Below are 25,632 nucleotides of genomic sequence, written 5' to 3'. Positions count from 1 at the left end.
AAGGTATACCCTTCATTGCATTCCAAGATCAAAAGGTTAAGTACGTAACTGATATTTTTTAACTCCAAATATTGACACACAAAAATCTAGAAAACTTCCCTCTGTGATCAGTAGAATTTATGAGCAAATAGCATAATGCAGGTTCCCTCAAAAACATTTAGAATCTAAGCAGCCAATATAGTGATGCCAGTTAATGTGTCCAAAAATCCCAATTACATGACATATATGGCCTTGGTCTTGGAAGTAAAAAGGCAAACATTTCTATTCTATTGGTTTTTCCCGAGATGAATATCAGCTGACAAACCAGGAAGATCACAGGTAGAATGTTATTGGAATACTAATATGCAGAATGGATCCTCAAATTAAAACATAGATACATATAATTCTTATACTCTTCCCAACTTCTTGTACTTAGGTGTTTCAGAAATAAAATAAGGTTCAATTATGGTTGTAAAATAATTTATCAATCCGAATGCCAATGCATATACATAATTTTATTTCAAGAATTATAATATTTATTCAAATACCAAGTATTATCACCACAATATATGTATATATATACATAATTTGTCAACTTCAATAATACATTGTGCTGTACAAAGAAGTACCATAAAATTTCATACATTTTGCACAATTATGCCATGCATACTCACATCCATCATAAATCATGACATTTATGCATAAATAATTAACAATTTTTATTTAAGACAGACCTTAGCTTAGACATAAAGAAAACTAAAACAAGACCTATCATGTGAAAAATATTTTTCAAAGGAAGGTTAACCATATCTCTCTTCTTAATAAAACAAATACGTCACAAATAGGAAATGAGGATTTGGTATAAAATGTCAATTTAAATACAACCTTAAATTTTGTGAAAAACTCTCTTCATCCTTTGGTGCATTTTCCAGATGTTTCCAACCAGCTTCGACACTTCAAATTAATTCCTTGCCTCATTTTCTCATCAACTTTATTTAAGTTATTAACTCTTCTCAGCTGAATGGCTCCATATATGTTATGCTGACCCTTGGCAATAGCTTTTTAAGTAATACTTTATTTCTAGTAATATTTTTAAGTAATACTTATTCTTTTTACTTTCTTTTAAGTAATTCTCTCTCCGAGATAATAATTTCAAGGAAATGGTCATTGTCAAGTAAGCTGAAACAATCTCTTAGAAGTCTCCAAGCAAGCAGGATCTTCGGCCTCAATGACCCTTCGAATAAGTTTCAGGGGGCGTAGCACTCGGATAAGATGACAAGGATAAGCTAGTGATCTAACGGAAAAAAACTATGCCCTGCTGATGGAATGAAATTTGAGAAATATGTACACTCATCTGCTATGCTGGAGCCTCCAAACTGTCTTTGTCTTCCTCAAAAGAAGGCAGAAAAAATCATTAATCAAGTTGTTGTCTTCCAAACTTCCAAGGAATTTTTGGAGGTGTCTTTCATGTGTTGTTGCCTTTATGAAAGAGCACCATAATCTGAAATTGAAAAAAATGCTTGAACTTTGAATTACAGTAATTACATGGGTATTTGATTCAACTTGATCAATAAAAAATATTACCTGCTGAGACCCAGAGTGTGAGGCCTTTGGTTGCCATGTAAATTTTCATCTGTGTTTGACATACCTAGAATGAAGGGGAACACTTAATTCTGATGACAAACTAAAACTAGATTATACACGACATAAGTACTAACTTCCAATGATATAATACATGCAGTTGAAATGAAATATTACTACTTAATAAATTGAATTCCACAACACGCTATCATTGAGTGCCAGTGTACCTCAATGAACTTGAAATGGTGCTTCTCTGGGCAAGTGTCCAACAGACACCTTCCTCAACCTAATCCAATTCAATTGTCTGAAATGAAATTCACTGCTCCATGCAGAAAAAGCATTGATTGCAAAATAAAAATAAAAACAAGAATAAATGTTCATCGATATTGCTTAGGGTATATTAAAAAATAAATACATTGAAAATTATAAAATTAATTGAAAAGGATCAGTGAATAAAAATATAAATTATCCCAGACACAAAAGAAAAAATGTCCCTAAATTCATGCCTAACGAATCCCGCAATGATGACATTACAAAATAATTTTAGCAAAAAAAATTCAGGCCGAGTTCAGACCTCAACAACTTTATGTAATGTATGTGATTAGATATGCGTATACAATATTCAAGAACAGTAAACTGTAAGATTTTTTACACAAAAATATGTTTATATTTTATAAATTCAGGAAAAATAACAGCTCAATAATCGTTTTACAAATGCAGTAGACTGCAATTAATTGGTCCACTGGTAATTTTGGGCAGTCACTTATTTGGGACAAATCCCCAAGAGAAGAAACTAACTGAAAAGCTGCCTTGAGATTTCTCCAGTCACTTGGGACAGAAAACTCTTCTCATGGGCCACACATCAGTGGCATTATCCAAGTACTTAAGCACAAAAATGCATTTAGTTTACAACTGAAACCTGTTTTACATCGTCATTCACTACTGAGCTAATTGAACACCAAAGAAAGACCCAATCCAACAAAATTAAAGACCATCCAACCCAGATCAGATGTTATCCAATATGATGTTAAGAAACCCAAACTATCATTCACCATAGCTATGTATATCAATTCAGCAGAAAGACTAGACTCAACGAAAAAAAAACCTACATAAAAATCATGGTGTGTAGGATAGCGGATACCCTGAATTAATGGTCCCAATTTACAGTAAATTTATCAGGAAGTGTATAAGCTGGCCAGCATTGACATATAATTCTGGGAAATTAGCTGTGCGGCTTATTGATTATCATTCTCAGCAAATCATCAACTGCTTTCCACTAGATTATCACAAAAATAAGATTGAATTATGTATTTGCTTAAGTTTTTTTTTTCAGAAAATGGTTATACACTTATAAAAAGGAAATAAAAATTTGAGGAATTTATTAATCTTGATGATTTTCAATCTTTATACAGTCAAAAAATAAAGTTTAATTCTAAATTCTGCTAGACAATACAACAACTACGCTATTATTGTCATTAGAAATGAGGATTACTTAAAAAATTCAAAATAATTACCATGAAAAATAAGGTTACTGTGTCCTAACATCCAAGGAATAAGTGTACTGTCATTGCTAGTGACAATGTGAAAGGAGTAACCCTAACACTTAAAGGCAGAGAGACATGTGTATAGTTTTTAATCTACTCTGACAATAACACAATAATGTTTAAAAAAAATTATTTCTCAAAGTAAAACAAAGTTTAACAAACAGATATGTAATAGAAAAACTATGCCTCTTAAAATCTTTATTAGCCTCCTTTGCTACAATTACACAGCCAAGTATGCATTTAAATAGAATGCATTATATTCTGATAGGGGCCAATTGTACCAATGCCAACAGGTACTAATTAACCATAAAGTACTTTACTTCTGAATATTAAACTATAAAAGACATAAATAACAGGGAATAGAGAATCTCAACTTACCAATTTGTTCCAAACACAGCACTAAAATGTAAATAGGCTGAAAAAAACGGACACTCGGAACACGAAACACTTCCACTTAGAAGCAAGGTCGTTTCCAAACTGCAAGATGGTGCAGAGAAGTAATGGTAGACACACTCGAAGCACCCTACTCATGAGCAGAAGAACTAGGTGGCCATGGCATACAATGTGTGTTTTCCATATGATGCACATAAATATGCCATTTGCACTGAAATATTTGAGTAAATTCAATTGCACTCGTAATATTCACATTAAAATCCTTTAAAGGAGGTCGCTGCTTTTTCAACCCTAATTCCATTTTCCAACATAAATTAACACAACATGGCAAAGCTGAAGATTGTGCTAGCTGAAGTTTCGTTGAATATTAACTAAATGTCAGATGACATAGTAGCCTATTGACATCATGCAGTAGATAAGTAATGCATTAAAAGGTGTGACAAAGACAAGAAAGGATGTAAAAAACAAGATGCAAACATGAAAAGATTGTCAGATATGATAAGAGCGGAGAACTGCATTAGACCTATCCCAGAGTATGCTGACTCTGGATGGTAATAAACATGAACTAAGAACTACAAAATCAGGATACATATATTTTCAAAAATTCCTAATGTAATGGTTCATTCTTAAAAAAGTAATGAAGCTGTATTCATTACAGCAAATTATTTTTGTGCAAGTCCGTTAGTTCCCTTCCTTGCTTAGCTCAATAACCTAATAATCTAGATGACTGAAACAACTATATTTAAAAAATAGAAGCATATATTCCTAAGTTCATTTGACTATACTGAATAATATTTTAAGTTCTAAGGTGATTTAAAAGAAGTGCAATGGAGCCCATTCATAATGAACCCGCTCATAACTTAACCTCCTTTCAACAGTGAACTCCATTCCTTGTCAAATAAGGCTTATCACCAAGAAAAATATCCTACTTATAACTAAGTCATACTGAAATGATTCCTGCTTAAAACAAAGTTGGTATTGCGGTGAGATAGGTTTTATTTTTACAGCCTCTTCTATACTGTTGTAAAAAACATTATAGCAATGTAATATTCGTTTTAAGATGCTGAGAGCTCTAGCATTATCCAATTATTTTCACTCTTGAATGCCTAAGGAAAAAACTACCAATAGCACCAAAATAACTCTTCTAAGACTAAGGGTCGCATTCTTAGTCGACCCTACATATCCGTCCCTACATAACAAAAGGCCCTTACATGCATTTCTCAGTCGAACCTACATAAGTAGTGGAGGGTGATTCCGTCGTCAAGTTCTCTGTGATAACGTAGATGATGGTGCAGCGCCAATTTTCCATTCCGGTGGCGTAATGGGAATAATCTGTGTTTCTGTGCTTTTTAAAATAGTTCGTGTGAGGTCGTCTCGCTTAATATGCATTACAACGTAGATTCTTTAATCAAAGTGATCAGCAGACGATATCTGGCCGCCATGTTTTTGTAGGTTGTAGGGCTGGATCGAGTACCCTACATCAAGTAGGGCCCGATTAGTTCCAAAAACGGCCATATGTAGGGCTTGATATGGCGTAAGCAGGGCGAGATCGCTTTATGTAGGGGCTGATGACGTATCCAGGGTCGGTTGGCCATACAGGGTCGACTAAGAATACGGGTCTAAAAGAACACATCTTTGTTAAGGGCATGGCAAAACCTATCCCTGTAATGTGCAGGGCAACTCCCACCCCCTCTTGCTAGCAAACCCTCCGCAACTCCACCACTTACTGAGCTTACTTAACCTCACTGAGATGGCTTATTGGCCGCTAGTCTCAATGATAATGATTAAAGTGTGACATGTGGTTTATTTTACAATCACATACAAATGCTCAAGCAGAAATCTATCCTTATAACCTGAATTCCTCTTCTCAGACTAGAAAGACACTAACTCCAACTCCTGTCATGCAATGAGCAAAACTCACCCAAAATATGTTGGGCAACTCCTACCTCTCTAAATCAAAGTAGTAAACGTTCACTGATCGCTTAGTCCATGTTTATAAGCTAAATTCAATAGCGATCACTTATGAAGTAAAATTAAGTACTACATCCAATCTCTCAGGGTGGTAAATCAACCATAGATAGTTATTTTGATGTCCAGAATATTACATGCTGAACTTACAAATTTTAATCAAGGGGTACCTCTCCTCAGAAATAGTGGGGTGGGGGAGAAAGAGTCTAAGGGGTGGTCAGAGCACAGTCTCAGGCAATGAGGCGAGAACAAAACCAATGAAAAGATGGACCACCAAGGTCCCAAGAGGTGGTGCTCTTCCAAGACACAACTGCATAATTTTACAGCAACCGAACCTCGAGGACTGTGTCCAGCTGTATGACTGCAGTTGCTAGAGGACGCTAGATACCCACCTTTGTTGGAATGCAATTGAGGAAAGCTCATCGATCGTAAAAATATATATCATAGATAATAACTGCATTCACTAAAAATACAGAGAGGTATACATTGGAGACACAGGAATAACAATCAAGACAAAATCAAAGAAACATAAGCACTTCACCTTGCTATGACAACCACACAAGTCAGCAGTGGTCGAGTAGTCTTCTATATATGGCCACTAAGTCCACTCGGACTGAACAAAGCTTTTTTTATGCGTCTCTTTTTTAAAATTTATTTATCTCAATTACCCCTGACAACAGCACACTGAGGCTTTTACATCGGGAATTTAAACAATCACCATCAGGTAGGGAGAGAATAGGATGAATCGAGATACTGGTTTTAAACTCATCTGTACACGAACGCCAATCATGCAATACCTGAAGAGGACACAGGAAAAATCTGCCGATCAGGTGGCACCTCCACCTCCAACCTGAACTATGTAAGACCATCAGAAATTTGTCAAGGCACACAACCTGAGGATGATAATGGAGCAAGCTGTCGAAATGTCGCCATGCGCCATATCTGACCCAGTTGGAAGCCTGAGTGTATTTCATCCAATGGATAATACCATTTACCAATGGTTTGAAATTTTTTTTGACGAGCTTGACAGGAGGAGCTTCACTTATTCCAATCAGCATAGATAGATTAGTGTTCATAGGTGACTAATTTATTACATATGGAGGCCTCGGCGATGAGTTGCAGATGCTTTCATGGTTTCTGTGTTTCCGCTGCATTCTTTCATCTCTACATGATAGTTTTTCCAGCAACTACAGGTCAGAAGTGGAGTTTGATTAAAAAAGGGCGTCTTTATACAAGACGAAGTGAAGAACGCCCACTATTATCATCACTTCGGTGTATGTATAAAGGCTACTCCACTTCTGACCTGAAGATGCCGGCAAAACTGTTATCATCAGACAAGAAACAACACGAAGGAAGCCAGGAAATCATAAGAGCAACTAATTAATTATATAAAACTGAACCATATTGCACATTTACAAGACTTCAGATCAGACGAGATCTCACCCCCTAGAGTGACCTCTACCCTGACCTATCCAAACCGACCTTCGGGTTGAATAACTAATAGAGTGATCATGCTGTGAAATGATTATCCTTAATTAATCTTTTAATGCTAATAATGCATTTCATAGGCATGAAACTGTTATGAGAACCCAGATCTGCTGCTGTGAAACAGCATGAGTTTCTAACACAGAATTGAAAATTGTCTGCTAATGATCTATCTGGTAATTCCCTTTCCCTCCCTGACTCCTATTTTAGTATAGACTTGTACTGATGACTGAACCTCTCTCCTGCAAGATTGCACTGCCTTCACATTCTTGCACTAATATTACTACAGTTTTGGGCTGGCCAGAGTTTTCCATGACTATTTATTTGGAACGGAAAACCGTGAGAACTGCATGGGTCACTCAGCCAATCACTATTCCTAGTTTAAAACCCACACCCACCCCTCCTTAAATGAAGTTGTCATTCGGATGTGAATAATCAGGAATACCCTAGAATACCCTCTCCCAACCCTTTCTAATCATGAACCTTTCATTTATCACTGGCCTAAGTAATTCCCTTTCATGACCAGGCAACATTGCCCCAAACCTCTCCTTCAATTCATCTACCTGTCACGGAGCAACTCTGCCAGCTTGACCGTGCTCAATGGCTCCACAAGGATTTTGTTTTGGGATAACTATAGGGATAGGATGGGGATATTGTTTCTTTTCCTGCCACGCATGACACTCATCACAAAAGGCATGATTTGGGCTTTTCCATATATTGGGGAAAGAGGTAGTTGTCTTTCGCATTCCACTTCCTTTTCTATTTAACACTTATTTATGAGACAATATCATACAGTTCAGGTCTCATCTGACTCCTTCCCTTCTTTCTCAAGGGCCAAACCATATTTACAATTGAGTTCTCAGAAGAACACCAATTTTCAGTGCCGACTGGATTCGGACAGCTCAGACCTTTTTACATCCAGATAACTAATCATTTCTACCATAATCTATGACATCTTAATACTTTTTTATACTATACAACCAAAGGACCTCAAACAGTTTTTACAATTCTCACTTCTACCCCATCCCAACCATTCTCTGCATCATAAAAATGGTAGGAGCCAGGGAAATTTATGGGCCCTTCAACTATTCAATCATCTAATCCTACATAGTAGTCACTCATCTCGTGTGAGTTCACCTGCCAGGAGCAGCTCTCCCTTCAGGTCATTAAAAGGGAAAAATTGTGGTTAGGTACAATAACTGAGAATAACCATTGCAATACAGTTGGTGATCCTGATGAGTGTTGCGTAACTTTATACAGCAATTCCACAATCACGGCCTGATGGATACTGTAATTCTTTCACTCAAAAGTACATAAAAAATTGCTGGTATTACTCGCAAGCATTAAAATTAGACTTGATTGTTCAATGCAATGCACAGAATGACAATTGTATGAGTTGTTGCAGCAACAACAGATCTTCATACGCCATGTACTTACACCTGAACTTGGACTAGGTCATGGACCGTGTAATAGTCTTAGACCCCAGAACGAAATGAGAAAAATTCAATGGTAGTCTCTTCATCTTTCCCAAAAGTGACCTTCAACAGACCATCACAATACTAAATCTAGATGTAGGCGTCTACGTACATAGGATTAGATCAGTACATAAACTACCATTAAGATGATAGAAGAGTCAAGAGTGACCATGACATTTCTCTGCTAGAGTAATCATGTGGAACATTCCCTTCCATCATTATTATCCCTCAATAAAAACAAGCCACAGTACATTGAAGGAACGAGGTAAGGTTGAAACGTACAAAATTCAAGGCGTAGGGTCTAATATGACCCAAATAAGATGTCATTTAAGGGCTCTAAGGGAAAGTAATGCCAAAAATAACATTCACGAATAACCAATAATGATTTACATGGAAGCAACAGATTAATATTGAGCGAATTTGCTGAGTAAGACAGCTTTCGGGTTTGGAAACCATGCTCAACGACTTGTTTCAAAGTGAAAAAGAATAATTCTACATAAAACTCGCCTGGTTGAGTTTTCTGGACAAATCATTCGTGAGACACTCTTCTTCTTGTTCATAATGATGAGCTAATGTCTCCTTCTCTTTTTTAAGGGCTTGGATCTTCTTCAACAGGGTGTTACTGATGAATTCTTCCTCTTGCTCAGCTTTAGCTTGCTGTAAATATAACGTTTGTTGATTTGTAAATCCAAATGCAAATTAATTACTGATACAACATTAATTCCATGAAGTAATATACAGTAAACGAGAGGTGCAAGAACAAAAAACGATATTTATTCGTACTGCCGCAGTCGACTGGCTACCGTGCACGTTACAGACTTATTGATAGATCGAGTAAACGAAAAGGTAGTAAATTTACTGGCAGCATTTCCAGCAAAAATGTGTATCACTGGATGAATTCTATACCAACATACCGAAATTATCGATTAAATGCATGAAATATACATCATTCTTACTATTATCACAGATGCTTGACGGAGGCCCTTGTTCTCCTCCTGCAAGGCCTTGACTCTCAATTTGTATGTCTCTAATTCTACTTTTAACACCCTGTTCTGCTGCTGTAAAGATTCTATCCTTTTTTGCAATTGCTCCCTGGAAACAGGGGACGGAGGCATCATAATAGGGCCTCCGTCAATAGAGCTAGAATCACTCTCACTCGCACTATCCGCCATGTTTCACTTTGCAACCGTTTCGGGAGATGGGTGGCGATGAGACTGACGGGCCAACAGGGCGACCGTATTCGAAGTTCCTGTATTTCTATTGCGTTTGATAATGCAGAATATGTGCTGTTCGATTTATTTACGAATCATTCAACTATCAAACATAAGTTTACATGATTTACTAGGAGCAGAGACACATGTGCTACGCCATAGACATCTCATTGCATCCCATGTTGCTAAGCGCAAGACATGAATGTCGATTGAAAAATGACCAAAATTAACAACGATTAGTACTATTGGTGTAATTCGTGGTTTTTCAGTTAAAATTTGGCATTGTAGCGGAATTAAAAATTCCTGTTCCTTAATGGAAACATTGTTATCCTTCCTTTACTTGTCTCGGGAGTAGAAAAGTTCTACGACTAAGCGATTGTTCAGCCTATTGAAAAGAAAGGATTATTAATCTACCTCCTATATTGTTCAACGGTTATTTATTAATGTTTCTGTCAGTAGTATGATTCCTTAGTTGTTCATGGTTCAATCCTTTCATCCTAGCGATTTTCTCGTTCAGGAGATACTGGAAATTCCCCAATATTCAGGGATGTTATCTATTTAAAACCACTAAACTAATGTCAATAAATTTATTTTTCTCAATATGTTTCTGGTACTTGAAACCTCCCATTCCTATGAGTATTTTTGCATTTTCTTGAGGCTTCCGGTGATGACTGGGTACGCAACTTATAATACGTTTATTTACAAGAGAGCCAAACAGTTTCCAGAGGTTGGGCACACCAAGCAGAATTGGAGGAAAGTGGGAGAGCAAATTGTCAGGATAATTGAAGAATACTTAAGGTTATTAAAGTTCATATGGGTCGCAGGTGTTACACATTTCAGAAGTGTCCAATGGGCATGGCATGCCACTCGTCAACTGACCCATTTTCTTTTACACAGAATCTTTATTATCCTCCATTTCATCATTTTATTCTCACCTATTTCCTTTATTCATATCCACAAACCATCCTTCAAATAATACTATATGAAGGATTGCCCGGTGATTTTTCTCCCAAATTTTCAATTGGAAAGCTCCTTCGAACAGGGCCGCTTGTATATTTATGAGCTACAAAGTGTAGTTAGAGCAAGAAGCACTACTTAAGTATCATCACACAGTTGCTTTTAGTGTGGATGCACCATGTAGAAATGACACCAAGTGGCTTCATGTGGGGAGCCCAAACCCTTCCTACCATCTAGTCAGGGCACATAGCCAGAAATTTGCTTTCGAGGGAGCTTGGTTGGTATCGGGTAGCCTCTAATGTTATTTTGTTTTCAATTTCACACATTTGAAAACCACATTTCTCAACAGCTATGTATTTTCTTTGCATGGTGCTGAAAGTTAAATTCATCATTACCTACTGAAAGACATTATGAAATGTAACTACATATTTAGCAAAATAAAGGGTCAGAAACCTCTCACCCTCAGCAGATTTATTGCTGGTGGTACAAGAGGAAATATTCAGCGGGAGGAGGATAAGTCCCCCAAAGATTCCCCTGGCTCTGTACTTGATCCAACAAATTGTAAGATGATCAAATAAAACAGATTATAAAAAAATAAAGCCTTGCCTAAGAATAATTTTCCCAATCTCGCTCGTTCAATGGACATTGCTTACATTAAGATTCTCATTCATAGGTAATTCTTTTATTTTCTCTATCGACAGTTCCCCAACATACTGCAGACTATCATAGTGGCCCAGTCCACTAGTCTATCCAGGCAAATCCTTTTTTCACTTTTATTAGATGGGTGATGAAAGGCACACTGAAGCTGACACAACACTGGCTATCTTCAATGGCAGAATGAGTGTAGGATATGACTCAGCAGAAAAAGATGGGAATTATAATGAAATTAATTACCAAAAAGTGACCAAAAATATACCTATCATATGTTCATGATCATCACATCATTCTTATTCAAATACGATTGAATACCAAATATGGTAAATGAAACTCTCTCTCTCTTAAGACTGACCAACTCACCAAGGATATATTTATTCTAGTAACATCACTCATATTTGACGAAATCATTCATGGCTTTATTTGCAGTCTATAATCCATAAACTCCTTCGGATCACATGACACTATTATCACAATTAAATGAGTCATATACTAGTTTGGTATTAATTTAAAAATCATGACATAGTTTACACACAACCCCCATTCTATACTTAATTTTACCTCCATCTTCAGAAAATTATACTTTGTTATGCACTTTGTGAAGTGTGAAATTTCTCTTTCAAACAGGGTTTGGGGGTCCTCCTTGGAGGAAAGTCAGGAGGGATTCCTCCCAACTCCTTACCTCCGAAACTCTTGGGAGGAGAACTCTGTTCAGAGGAAATAAAAAAACTCCCAGAGTTTTTGTCAGCATGTGTCAAGGTGTGAATCAAAAGGCTTTCCTCCGAGATGAGTTTCCTCCCAAAAAAGCTAGAGCAATACAAAAAAAGTATCTGCGGCACACATGGCACAACTCTGGACAGAGGAAGGCATCTCATCAAGTGGATGAAAAAATTTGAAAAAAATTTCAGGTCATAATAAAACAATTCGATTAAGCAATTATTTCAACCTGTATGTCTACTTTACAGGAAAAATGTCGTAAACTTAGTAAAACCATACCTAATGGTTTGCTGATATCGTTATAAACATTATAATTGTTGCTAATTTGTTTAAATATTTAAGGTAATCAGAACCTACTTAAAGCACCACAACAGTGCTCATTTTCTATTCTTTACACCGTAACACATTCCCAGTGAGAAATGGGTGGTGGAATCCACGTGGAAATTTGGTGGAAAAATTAAAACAGCAGTAGGTGCTGTCCTAAAACCATTAAAACCTCAACCACTCTATATCTAAACCTTCTATATATGTGTCTACGATTTTTCATGTGCTCTCATGGCTGCCTTTCCACGAATTATATAAAAATAGAATGTGCGATACATTTTCACATAACTAGCGTGGTTTCAGGATGATAAATGACGCAATGTCACCAGAGAGTTAAGTTCCACAAATTAGAAATTCTGTTTAACATTTAATGCTAATCACCACAAATCCACTTGAAATCAACGTGGATTCCACGTGGGTCCAACCACTCAATATCCACCACCACCAAATATCCACCACTCAACGTGGATTCCACGTGGGTTCCACGTGGATTCCACCACCCATTTCTCACTGGGTTGTTACTTTAAAAATGTTGTTAAAATTGTTGCTAATTATTTTTAAACTTAAGAAATTATTATAAACAATATAGAGTTCCACCAAACCATTATTTTGTTGTTGGTTAACCTGAGTAAATTAAAGAAATTGTAAGATTTTGAAAATGTCTCCAAAATTGTTGCTAACTTTGTTTAAACAAAATAAAAAATAGTAATTGTTATACATGATTGAGTAAGAGCACATTGTTCATTCCACGTTTCTCAACCGTATAAAATGTGGGAATTGTTAATTTTTGTAAAAGTTGCTAAATTTGTTTAAATTTTAGTAATTTTTATAATCATGAAAGAGTACGGGTTTATTGTTCATCCAATGCTTCTCAACCGTACAACATACGGAAATTTTTAATTTTTTGAAAGTTGCTAAAATTGTAGCTAAATTTGTTTAAACTAAAAATTGTTATAAACAATGTAGAGAGTCATAAGTTCGTTCAATTGTTTTTGTTTAACCTGTAAGGCATGTAGAAATTTTTTACGCTCGTAAATGTTACAAAAATTGTTGCTAACTTCGTTTAAACTTAATAAATTGTTATAAACATTATAAAACTTAAAAGTAGCATTCATTTGTTGTTGTTAAACTATAGAAGCGGTAAAAATGTCAAAATTTTGTTTTGTTAAATAGTTTCTAATTTCCTCCCAGAGTCCACACAGCGTAGCTCCAACAAGAGGATTACATTTGGTTACCTAAAATAATCCTCAAAATATCTCTTCCTCCACGAAAAATTTCCTCTTCCTTGATCGGGAGGAAGTATCCTGGCTTCAGAAACGAGAGAGAGTTTTTTTTTCTTTCTCCCTTCTCCTATACTCCCTACTCGGAGGAGGATCTCGAGACTTTCTCTCGGAGTTCCTCCTTGAGGAGGTGAGTGTTTTAAGAGGAAACCAAAACTCCCAAACCCTGCTTTCAAATATCATTCCCTTCTGCAGTGGATGGAGGCCACATCTGCAGACACAACTTGGGATCATCTAAATGTGCAGCAATATTGAGAGCAAAACATTTTCATGCACAAAGCACCTCATATTTTGAGCCCTCGGCTTTACACCAATAGCTTTGACAGATTGAAGAAGAAAATTGCCACCATCCAAAAGAACAACAATTTTATTTCTCTGCTTTTTAAATACAATTTACTGAAATGAATGCTAATGACACACTATCATTTTCTTCCAATCTAGATACGATAATTGTATCTGGATTAATGTATCTGTATTGAAACTAGTGGTCTCTATAGATAACCAAGAGGAAAATTGAAATTCACTCAACAGTACGTGATGAAACAGTTCTACCCCATAGACATTAGTGCCTTAAGTTACCATCCACACAGCTAAGGGGGTGTTAAGTACAATTAAGTTACATTTTATTTCCCATTTAATACATAAATTTACCTTCATTTTTTCAAGCCAGAAATCAAATGTAATCCACTCTTAGGCTAAAAAAATGCCTAAAATTGAAGGATTGCTTCAAAGATACACAACTGTAATTCCTCAAATCCAGGTTTTTGTTGTCTTCGTTTATTGGGGCTTGGCCATCTATTTTAACAAATGAGTTGGGAAGAACTCAATTCTTTGATGCATTGTTGCATCTACCATCCTCTTCAGCTGTTTCCATTGCCTTAGCAGATTTGAGTGTGAACGAGGAATGCAAGAGCAATGGGGAAAAGCAAGGCAAGGGAAATGAGGTTAACCATTATGCCGCGGGAGTCCACGACTTTAGCTACCACCCAGTGCACAAGAGATCCACAGTGGAGGTGGCACCCCCTGCCACAAGGGCTAGTCTGGTATAATTACGCCACATATCAATCGTTATAGTGAGAGAAAGTGCAAGATATCCAGGTAGCAATAAAAATTTTGGGCAAATGCCACAGTCAGCATGCAAAACATATAAAAACGTTCCCACACTATAAGGGTTAGGGGAGTACATGTATTCTGAATATAGGGTGAATTAAGAGGTAAAAATTTGCTATAGATGAATGCTCATGCCTAAACTAAATCAGCAATCATTGAAAATATGATGCAGTGTGAAATAACCAAAGCCATCCTTCTAAGCAAATAAATTATATTTCAGCCTTTACAAATTATATCATCACTTTCACATCCTTTCAGTGATGACTACACGAATTTGACATAGACACAAAGAACTTGGTAACCACTGAAGTTGCCTCAGTAAATTAATATTTTGATATATTCACTACCGGGCAGCCAAAATACATTATGTAATCTCAACCACATTAACTCCATTTATGATCACCAAAATGTTTGATGCAAAAAATATTTCACATTACATACCAAAGTCACTGAGGATATATTAAAGCCAATATTCTTACCCTAAGATGTCAAAGTCAAATAAATTAATTTTACTCCAAGATAAATCTCATTCTATTGGACAAGATTGACTACAGCTGATAAGTTCGCATGAATAACATGCAAAACTTCCTGGTTTAGAAAGTGATATCCCTCAGTAATATAGATAAATGCCCACAGCACGCATGTACATTATTGCAAATTTGGTACAAAATTTCCATTCAACATGAATAATTATGATGATACAACTCAGCTTAAAGATACCATATTTTTCTCGTGACAGCCAATCATGAACAGAAATGTATCAGCATTGAACATTTATCATTCAATTCCACGTAAATATATATTATTTTGGCACTAAAAACATGCCTAATAAATACCTATCATAATTTAAATGAGAGTACTGTTTAAAAATACATATAAGATATTGTGTATAAAAATATACATGAACTCCAACTTAGTACAATTAAATCCATCGAAAATGGTTAAAATGACACTTATGATCGCCTTAATACTTGGACATAGTTCAAGGATAATTGTACCGATACCTGTTTGACAACATCATTTACCGTCCCACAGCAATGCTTGACTTCGTCTCTCAAAGTTTAAGGACTGCTTACATTAGTTCCCAAACTCTAATGATTTGGAAAAAAAACAATACCATAAAAATAAATGAGCAAGTCAATATAAGTGTCAGCCAAGCATTATAATACATTTAGACTGGTATGCTGAAACTGATTCCTCAATAATATATTCTTCACACAGAATTTACAATGCAACACCAAAAATATTTTTTTTAATATCGCAATTAACACTCTGTATACTCTTGAGTCCCCAGTTTAAGAATAAGAAGAGATTCTTAAACAAATAATTTGAGCATAAAAATATAATTATAGGTATATGAATCATTCATCAGATTAGTGAACCATTTTCCTTTTCAAACATTTATCAGTACTTGGTATGAAAATTTGTTTCAAAAGCATGAAAGGATAAAAAAAACTTAAGATCTTTCCTCATCAATGTTAGGAACTATGCCAGCAAAAAAGATTTGAAACATGTCCTGCAAAAAATGCAAACATAAAAACCTTGATTCTGATACAGATTACAGCCACCTTTGCTGGAATTATTTTTCACTTTCAATTAAATACATAATGCATTTCCAAGTCTCATCTGAGGCTAACCAGCAAACAAGGCTATGCATTTTATTAGAGATTGCCCACAGGCCACAACTCAAATCTGCCAAAATTTCATAGTGTAAGAAGAAATCATAAATGTCCTGATGTTTACCATCAACCATGCAAGCAATTTTTAAAATCACTATGCCTTCGCTGACTAGTACTTCAATAATCATCCAAGACTGGAAGCAGAACTATTTATCAATAATTTTAGAACTAAATAATGCTTACATAGGTGCTGGCGATTACATGGTGACTTTGAATATAATACTTGCTTTTACTTTCCCAAGAAAGATCGATAAAAAAATAATTCTCAGTATCACTGGAAAAGTATATCTTCCGTTTTGCAGTTTAAAGACATATGTGCTTAATATTTCACAATATACATGAGGAGGATGTATATTTATAGGTTATTTCAACATCAGCATATTGATGAAATTAGTGAAAAAAACTGATTGTTGAGTACATATCACCTTGATATTAATTTGAGATCAAAATTTGCCAACACATTACAGTGCGACAATGTAGGCTGTTGCTAAAATCCAGATGTACATGATCATATAATTCTTTGAAAAAATTAATCTGGAAGGACAGAATGATAAACAAGTGTCAGAAAGCAATACAAAGATTGATATTGGCATTTACCCAATCAAAAATAGCATTCAGAATAAATAAATATACAGTGGGTCAACAGAACTATTTTTCCAATGATTTCCTCCAGTTAATTAAATCTTTCGTAGAAACTAACTCCTCCAAGATATTTCATTTCACACAGATGAAACTTTTACCTCCAGATCTAAATCAATTCAGTTCAATATTTGCTGCCACCACTGCCAATGTAAAACTACATGAAACAGTAAATGTTGAAAAAAAAATGCACATTCCCCAATGCATAATGCAAATTCTGAAAATATTCATGATTGGCAAGTCCTTTCCACTTAAATAGCAACAATTGAAATAGATATCTGGATTTAGCAGAACAGGTCACTAGAGATTTCACTTTTTTCTGCAATCAACTTCAAGACTATGGCTGGGCAATCAGCGTGCAGAACTTACAAAAAACCATAAAAGGAAAAAACTGCAACCTAAAAACATGTCAAACATGTTCTTATGCAACAAACTATTCTATCATCAGTTCATATTTGATGCAAAATATGCGTAATGTCTGTAAAATCCATTTCTCTTGGCCTAGCAAGATAAAGAAATATCCTCACAGTGTAGGCTCTCCTAATGCAATGGCCTTGGAAGGTGGATAGGAAACAAAGGGAATGTGGAATGTTAATATACCCTAGACTGACCCAGCCTTAATTTACAAAGCTAATAAATAAGAGACCATATAAGATGTAATCCACATAAATCTATGGAAATGGAGAAGAGAGAGCATGGTAATAGTAAAAGAGGGAATGGAAGGTTTCTGTCATATGCAAGAGAAAGAGATGACTACCTTGCTATACAAGCAAGCATCTACCATACTCTGACTAAATCTGGTTTGGGATTAAACCAATAACTCACTGGCTATATCTCAGCCAATGAAAACATCACTTTAAAAAATATAAAGGAATGCTTCCCTGGGAATCCATTCCACAAAAAAGAAAAAAGAACAAAATGGTGTGATGGATGGTCAGACATGAAGATTCCAAATAGAATTAACATGACCCCTAAATTAGAAAATGAGTTTAAACCAAGACACTATGTATTGCTTAGAAAAATAATATCAGAGAGCCAGCTTCCATAGGATACTACTACCAACAGAATGGATTAAGCACATATCTTAATAAGGATAAAATAAAAAATCAGGACTAGTACTTGCAAATTTTTACGCAATAAAACTAAATAAATATAAAAATTCTATATCCATGATATGGTGTTTTGGCTTTATCTTTAACATACTTAATTGATACATATGACACACTTAAAATATAGAAAAATTAAGGGACATTTATTATCGAAGGATAGTGTTTAAAATAAAGTAAAGAAATGCATTTCCCAGGTAAAGTACTTCATAGAGTTAAAATATTTAAGAAGTCACAATACCTTAATCATAACATGAATAACAGCATTAAAAATAGCTGGAAACTGAGCGCATAATTAATGATCAGGGCAGCACCATTAAGGCACATGCATCCTCAAGCCTACCATTTAGTCATACAATTAGGCAGGTTTGAAAATTATGAAATAATTAATATGCTTTATCCTAAGCCAAATGTAAATACGTAAAGCTGATATGAACCAAAACACTCTTAAAGTTGAATCCAAATGCTCTTTGATAATTTTTCAATGGTGTTAGCACTCTTAAGCTTGCTGACAAGGGTATAGCTATCACTACATTTGTTTAAAACACATTCACAATAATGAAAAAGTCACCATATACACATCAAAGGCTTAGGATAGGCAACTATGCACATGAAAATGAAATTAGATACACAATCAATTAGTATTATTGATGGATTGACAAAGGTCTACTTTTGGTGTGAACAGCGGTTTTCTACATAAATATATCCTTCATAAATACCTCTGAAAAATGATTTCACACCAAAGTCATCACAACACAGAATACTGGCAGAGATCTTTTTGCCTCTCATGCAATTGGTCAAGTGTATTTTGCCTCTACTACACCTATGTAAATAGATGAGACAAACACTGATTACTTCTACTATCACCATATTAAAATGATTTCCCTCACATCAACTAAGAATAAGAACAATATGACAATTGAGACAAAATGACAAAAATCACAATAAAAGTTCTAAAAATGTTATACATCCTAACCAGTGATGCACTACTCATCTGACTAAAGCACTACATAAAGAATTTCTAAAAGGACACAATATTTTAGGTAAAACAAGATGACTAGATAATGATATTAAAAAATTGTAATTTCAAGTACACTTAACCTAAGACAGAAAAAATACCCCAAGATACTTTAAATTAAGTACTTCAATACTGACTTAAACAACCACTGAAAAAATATTTTCATCGATATAATCACCACTGTCTTAGCATCCACAGCAAGAAAGAAGCAACGATTCACGTCTAAAAATACTGATCTGATTGAATGGATGATGACTAACATTAAATATTTATGTAGTCCATAATTCAAGCCACCATGTTTGAATGATGCTCCCAGGCAGCACATACATGTTATGTATTTATCACAAAAAATGCACTAAGTCATTCAAAATGAAACATGTAAAAGATAGGCATCAATGGACTGATGGTGAGACTATTTCTTTGGACAGATTAGCACATATTAAATATATACAGTAATGACTTTTAAAACCTCATTACCTACATGTACACAGACCAAAATTGTCAAGAATAAATTTTCTATATCAAATAGCACCCTGACGTAAAATCATGGAAACAATCTTTAGCCATAAGAGTCTTTGCCAAGGAGTATGAGTAAAATTCAATCAAGAAATTCGCTTATTTAAAATTATTATACGTTCAATCAAAAAACATTGAACCAATTCCAGAGCTTTAAATAATTCCCTAAAAAAATATAAAAAGTCATTTCTCACAGCTGGACTTACATTATTTCACAAATGTATCACTTGCCAGATCTATATTGAAAAGGCAACATTTCAAGAATAAAACCTTCAATATGCATATTTTGCCATGATCAGAGTAATTCCTCCAAAATATTATACACCTCTGTCTCCATGGTTGTATCTCTTTTCATGCCTATTTGCAAAAGAGCTTCGTAATAAAAATTAAATACTTTCCCAGGCACTATTATCGCTACCCCCCTATCCTTGCGTAACACTCACTGGATGTGCTCATATAATATTAGAAAAGGTTGACCATGTATAAAATTATATCATTCATTATAAGAATATTGCCACACCTTGTACTTCAACCATCAGTCATTTGGCAGAAACCTTACACTTCTTGTCCTTGGTACAGAGTCACTACTGGAGCCACTTTGTTGTGTACCCGATCGTGCCGAACTAAATGCTCATTCTGCGAAAATGACTTGGAGCAGATTTTGCACTTGAAAGGCCGCTCCCCAGAATGAACTCTCTCATGCCGAAGCAAATTCGATCGAAAGTTGAATGACATGGGACAATGCTCACACGCATACTTTTTCACCCTTTCCTGATTCTCTGAAGAGCCCTTAGACAAATTTCTTGTCGGCGTCCTCCTCTTCTTGGGGACCTTTGGCACGCAAGGGGGTGGCTGGGTCCTGAAGTTGTATGCTTTCAGTGTGGATGCCACAGAGAGCACGGCACTGGTGATGGGCAGCATAGATGACCTATCAAACCATGGGTTGCCTACCTCGTGCACCACTTTACCTTCAGTTGCAAATGATGGATGCATCCCATGATCCACACCACCACTGACGCCAGTATTAGCATTGTTGTCCTCTTCCTCCAACAATGCCACCACCAAGTTGCTTGGAGTAAGACAAGGCTGGCTCATTTCACCATCTGCGTTGTTAACCCTCTCAGTAGAGTTTTCTTCAGATTCCACTTTGTCCACAGATAATGCTCTTGCTTCAATTTCCCGCGACTGGAACATCTCAGATGGCACCGAATTCTTTTGCTCGGCCACTTGCTGAAAATAAAAATCCACGGCTATAAAATCTGACAAGGTATCACAATGATCCTGGAAGAATACAAACAGTTTAAAATGAAATGCGGTCATTTCCCATGATTCAGATTCAAATTTGATTTAAGTAATGTACCTGAAGACTCATTTATTCTCTCTTCTATTTTTCTAAGTTACTTCACAATTTTACACATAATTCCACTCTGAGGACTAATTTTGATTCATTATAACATCCATAATCTATACTTAAATTACTTATAACCCTCAATTATGCTTCACACACGAATCAAGAATAAATTTTCTACGTAAAATACCACCCTGACATAAAATTGTGAGGATTATTTTTGAAGAATTGAACAAGGATTCCAAAGGTCCTCCTTTCAAGGAAAAAAACTTAGTTATAGGCTGCTTAATACATATTTTCTGAAGTTTTTCTATTTCAACTTGACTTAACCAAACAAGAAATTTTGAGTCAACAGACAAGAAAGAACACAATAATATAAACACTGCTGCAATGTAACCTTCAAATGTTACCTAACCCATACACTGCCCTGTCCATATCCACTCCACCTACACTTTAATAGGGCTAATTGTGAGTTAAATTTGATATTGCTCTTTACTTGTGACATTAGTTTTGGTCAAGTCCTGCACACAGAAATTTTTCAATTTCCTCATAAAAAATAAACTACCTGAAAAATTGCAGACGAGCAGGCCATATGATGCTGGCATTCCTAGAATTTGATACTATACCCTCATTGCTGTTGGACTAAGGTTGAAGTTGTCCAGCAATTGCGACCATAAGTGACACATCAAACTTCAGACAAAAATGAAACAATGGAATGTCGAAATTAAGACATGAATGATTAATGCTCATATGTCAAAGTTAGACAGATCTTCATCTTTAAAGTTGTAAAGACCTATCACTTCATGGCAAGATCATGTCTAAAGGCCTGTTTACACAGTTTATTAACCTGTACGATTTAATGCCTAAATGTATGATCGTGTGAAGGAACAACAATGCACCATGTACCTGCCCAACTTATGTGCACGCATGCACAGAAAATGGAAGCTGTTATAATATGGTTCATGCATTCGTACATTCTCCGCTCCAGTTAACCAAAACTGTTCATGCAATCACATATTAACTTGTACATGTTAATGTAGTGTGTAAACAGACTTAATGCGTACAGTCTGAGAGTTTACCAAGTCTACAAAAAAACTTCTACATTCATATAAATTGCCAGATTAACAAAAGAAATATTTTATAGCCAAAGTACACTTCATGTTTCGCATGTGCATTGAGTAGTTACTGTAAACAACAACTTTACCTTTTTATAAGCATTACTAATGTTTCTTTACTGTAAAAATTATAGGAAATACATTTCCATTCCCATGGATAGGGGGATACGGCGGCAAGTGAATACAGTTGTTCGATTTTATAAATCATTAACACATTCACCGAGCATTGACCTCAATAGGTTAGGTATACTTCAAGGAAAATGGACATGAATTCTCTTTTCTGAACATATCATCAGGACTTTCCCATTAATACCCTTTTACAAACTATCATGTCAATACTTTTTAAGTAGGGAATTTGAAATAGCTTTCCACAACATAAATTCAAAAGTCTCGGACAGTAAACTAATACTATTCTGCACTCCACTCTCCATCAGTGAATGTGCTTTGTATCTACTCACCTCTTCCCAGCTGACACTACTGTTGGCAGAAGAATCAATCCCAATACCCAGCCTTTTCTTCGTTTCAACTAAGAGTGCCTCTGATTTTTGGCAGTTCATTTTAAACTGGTAAAACTCATCCACTTTATAGAGACAACGGTGACATATGAGATGAGAGAGGGAGTCATTCAGTGATACCTATAAAAAATAGTCAAAGTATTAACTACATGCATGATTAGATAGCAAGAGGTTATCATTTTCAATTGAGGCTAGGATGGAAAGAAAAAGAGGGCCACTTTGATAAGTTATTACCCATGTAAAGAGCAAACAGAGAATCAGAAACACTTGAGAAGGCACTGAAAAGACACTAAATACAGACTTTCAATAGTTCAGTGACATGATTGAGAAATTCTGTATTTTACGAGAATAAATCACAAAAATTTCCACCAGTTTGAGTGGGCTGAACATAGACACTGATGCATTGAGATGAGATCATTCTGGTACACAAGGTCCTCATTCCAGAAAAACCAAATAGTGGTGCTTGGTACCATCATCTTTAGTCAAAAATCCTGAGATTGGTTTGACTCGGCTCTCCATTCCTCTCTCTTATCTGCTAGCCTTTTCATAGTGACATACATATTTCTCTTAATACATCCTTTAAAACCTGTCCTGAGCAACTCTTTTGGGGTCATCCCATGCCCTTCTTCCCTTCCACTTGTCATTCCATGATTGTTTTCATCAGGCCATCATGTCTCATAATGTGGCCAACTAAGTTATTCCATCTTCCGGTTAAGGTTTTTAGAAGACTTCTCTTTTCTCTCACTCTTCTGTACAATGTGATTTTAAGGCATGCACTTGAATTGGCAACAAGACACCACTTCTTTACATTCATTCATAACTGCATTTCCACCAATGAAACACAGCTTAAAAATTTCAATTATAAGTTTCGAATGGGCACTTGCAGGTCTTTATGACAGCAGAAACATGCCAGAAATATGAATATCAGGGAAGAAAGTGTAGAGTATGAGGATAGTCTCAGAATGAGGATTTTACATAAATTTTACACAATTACAGAAAGGTGAAGAATGCTCTTACGTTTTTGATAGCAAGGAATGTGGTAGGCAAGGACAACAGCTCGTAAAATTTTTTGAAGAATTAAGGAAGGTGAGTGAGTGAGGTTAAGGGTCACCCACAATGGAGAAGTTTGTGAAAGAACTGGTGTTGATTAGCAGCATAGCAAAAGATTACCACACAATGGTCGATACGTAAGGTGAAAAAATGACAAGAAGGTGAGGTGAAATTGCCATGGGAATTCAGGAACCTGGATAGCATAGTGGTCTGCGCAGTGGCCCAGAAAGCCTAAGGTCTGAGGTTCGATTCCCAGCCCAGGGGAATTTTTACCATGGCCATTCTTGAATAACAATGGCATGAAAGGTATTCAAAAGAAGACAAAATTCATGTGGTTTTTAAAGCATCATGAGCGACGAATATAAAGCTTGGCAAAAAAATTAGATGGTCAAAGGTGGGTGGAATAATTTAACAGTTTGTGTAGCACACTAAAGGAAAACAGGTGCACTGGTTAGACTCTCAGGAAGTCAAATAGATATGCAGAAGACAGAATTGCATTTTCAAAGCCTTTAATAATTGGAGAGAGCTGATGAGACCATGTTAATATAACAGAGCAAAGACAAGTCTAATGAGAGTTTTATTTAGAAAATGATACTATAAAGTGAAAAAAGATGGATGCTAAGGTAGGAAGATAAGGAAAGATATAGAACATTCAAGATGTGGGTATGGAGGAGAATCGAGAATGCAAGATGACCATAGAGGAAAAGGATGGAGAAAGTTCTAAATATCGAGTGTGGATAAAGTTTTCAAAGAGACATGGAGAAGACAGAAAATTTAGTTGAAGCAGTTTTCTTTATTATGGGGATGGAATGCTGAAAACCCCGTTGGAGGGAACGGTGTTAGACAATCAAGAATGGGAGCAAAAAAACAGGGTTCAAGGACAGGATGAAAGAGAATACATCTTAAATTGAATAATGCTTACTGGAAAGTTCAATTCATGCGGGGCATTGGGCTATGACGATTCGCAAAATGTCCCACGCATACCAGTATTATAAATGCATGACATAACCTTAAAAATAAAAGTAAAGTCTCTACGAACACATTTACAAAAATTTCAACTCTAGTATCCAAAGTAGATAATACTATCACATATCATGACATCCAAAACCCTTTTAAACAAAACGTTGCAACATTTACCAACAAAATGTGCTGGCCCGAACAATCAAGCCTGCAACTACGATTTAAACGCGTTAAATTCAGCAACAGAATAGTACGCAGAACTTTAAGGGAAACTGCGTTTAAAAATAAATACAGAATGAGGATAAAAATAACATATAGCCACGAAAGTTGAGAGCAAAACTTAGTAGGCTACATATACGTATTATGTTTCCTAGTACTGCGGTACATTTTATAGAATTTTATACTTCTTTGGCCCAATCTTTCCGAGAATAAAAACGGGGCAACTGAGACTTTATATTTCAGCCCTAAAAGCACGCCGCTGAGGTCCAATGCAATTTCCCTCACAACTTAAGTAACGGACATTTAGGTACGCTTCCATTCATGGATATTAAGCTACGCTTTCATAAGTGTGAATAAACTAGGTGACATTATAAGCTATATTTTTGATAATCCTTACCTTAATGTTTAAACAGGCAAAAATCCGGTCTTTGAGCGTGATTGAAACTTGTTTATCAAGACTATCATGGAATATCGGAAGCCGAAAAGCGTCAACAGACAAACACAGCCTGCATATTTCTTGAATGTTTACTGTTTCACCAGACATTGTGTCATCCATTTCTTGCGAACACAGCCTTACATAAATGTCGAAACTTTGAGATATATTTTAATTATGCCGCCTAAGACAATATTAGAGCTGATGTTTAAAAAACACCGCCTGTGTTTACAAAAATTCCAAATACAACAAACATCAGCTACTACGAAGCTTTCCTGTGATTGGCTGCTTCAACGCTTGATGTACAGCGCCAGTGGAAAAAGGACGCACTATCAAACAACATATGAAAGTCGTTA

General features: G+C 35.7%; 2 protein-coding genes and 1 long non-coding RNA gene across 3 annotated transcripts in view; all 3 read right to left on the bottom strand.

Annotated features, from left to right (window-relative positions):
- LOC124160909 (coiled-coil domain-containing protein 6) overlaps positions 1–9,842 on the bottom strand; it is a 30,620-nt gene extending 20,778 nt beyond the window's left edge. Inside the window, exons 1-2 of the mRNA XM_046537025.1 lie at positions 9,382–9,842; positions 8,933–9,082 (exon numbers count right to left, since the gene is read on the bottom strand). Of these exons, the coding sequence (XP_046392981.1) occupies positions 8,933–9,082; positions 9,382–9,597 (366 nt within the window). The 5' untranslated portion in view covers positions 9,598–9,842. The remainder of the gene's footprint in view (positions 1–8,932; positions 9,083–9,381) is intronic.
- LOC124160910 lies at positions 474–8,923 on the bottom strand. Its single transcript, XR_006865268.1, has 2 exons — positions 1,564–8,923; positions 474–1,480 (listed from the first exon to the last, which is right to left on the bottom strand). It is a non-coding gene; the product is annotated as an uncharacterized LOC124160910 (long non-coding RNA).
- A 5,030-nt stretch (positions 9,843–14,872) lies between the features above and the next one.
- LOC124160904 (zinc finger protein 691-like) lies at positions 14,873–25,530 on the bottom strand. Its single transcript, XM_046537023.1, has 3 exons — positions 25,241–25,530; positions 22,558–22,734; positions 14,873–20,866 (listed from the first exon to the last, which is right to left on the bottom strand). Exons 1-3 carry the CDS (start codon positions 25,397–25,399, stop codon positions 20,192–20,194), a joined length of 1,011 nt encoding a protein of 336 aa, XP_046392979.1. The 5' UTR covers positions 25,400–25,530; the 3' UTR covers positions 14,873–20,191.
- Positions 25,531–25,632: the final 102 nt, after the last annotated feature.

The sequence above is a fragment of the Ischnura elegans genome, chromosome 6, assembly GCF_921293095.1.
Source record: "Ischnura elegans chromosome 6, ioIscEleg1.1, whole genome shotgun sequence".
In the NCBI taxonomy this organism is placed as follows: Eukaryota; Metazoa; Arthropoda; class Insecta; order Odonata; family Coenagrionidae; genus Ischnura; species Ischnura elegans.
Note: the sequence above shows the minus strand (reverse complement) of the source record. Positions and strands in the feature narration are given on the sequence as shown.

What these genes read in the sequence shown, in the direction of transcription:
- LOC124160904 (XM_046537023.1), bottom strand. Translation starts at nt 25,399, where the DNA reads ATGGATGACACAATGTCTGGTGAAACAGTAAACATTCAAGAAATATGC. An exon ending in TTGCCTGTTTAAACATTAAG is followed by an intron (nt 22,735 to 25,240) that starts GTAAGGATTATC and finishes TATTTTTTATAG; the next exon opens with GTATCACTGAATGACTCCCT. An exon ending in GTAGTGTCAGCTGGGAAGAG is followed by an intron (nt 20,867 to 22,557) that starts GTGAGTAGATAC and finishes TTTTATTTTCAG; the next exon opens with CAAGTGGCCGAGCAAAAGAA.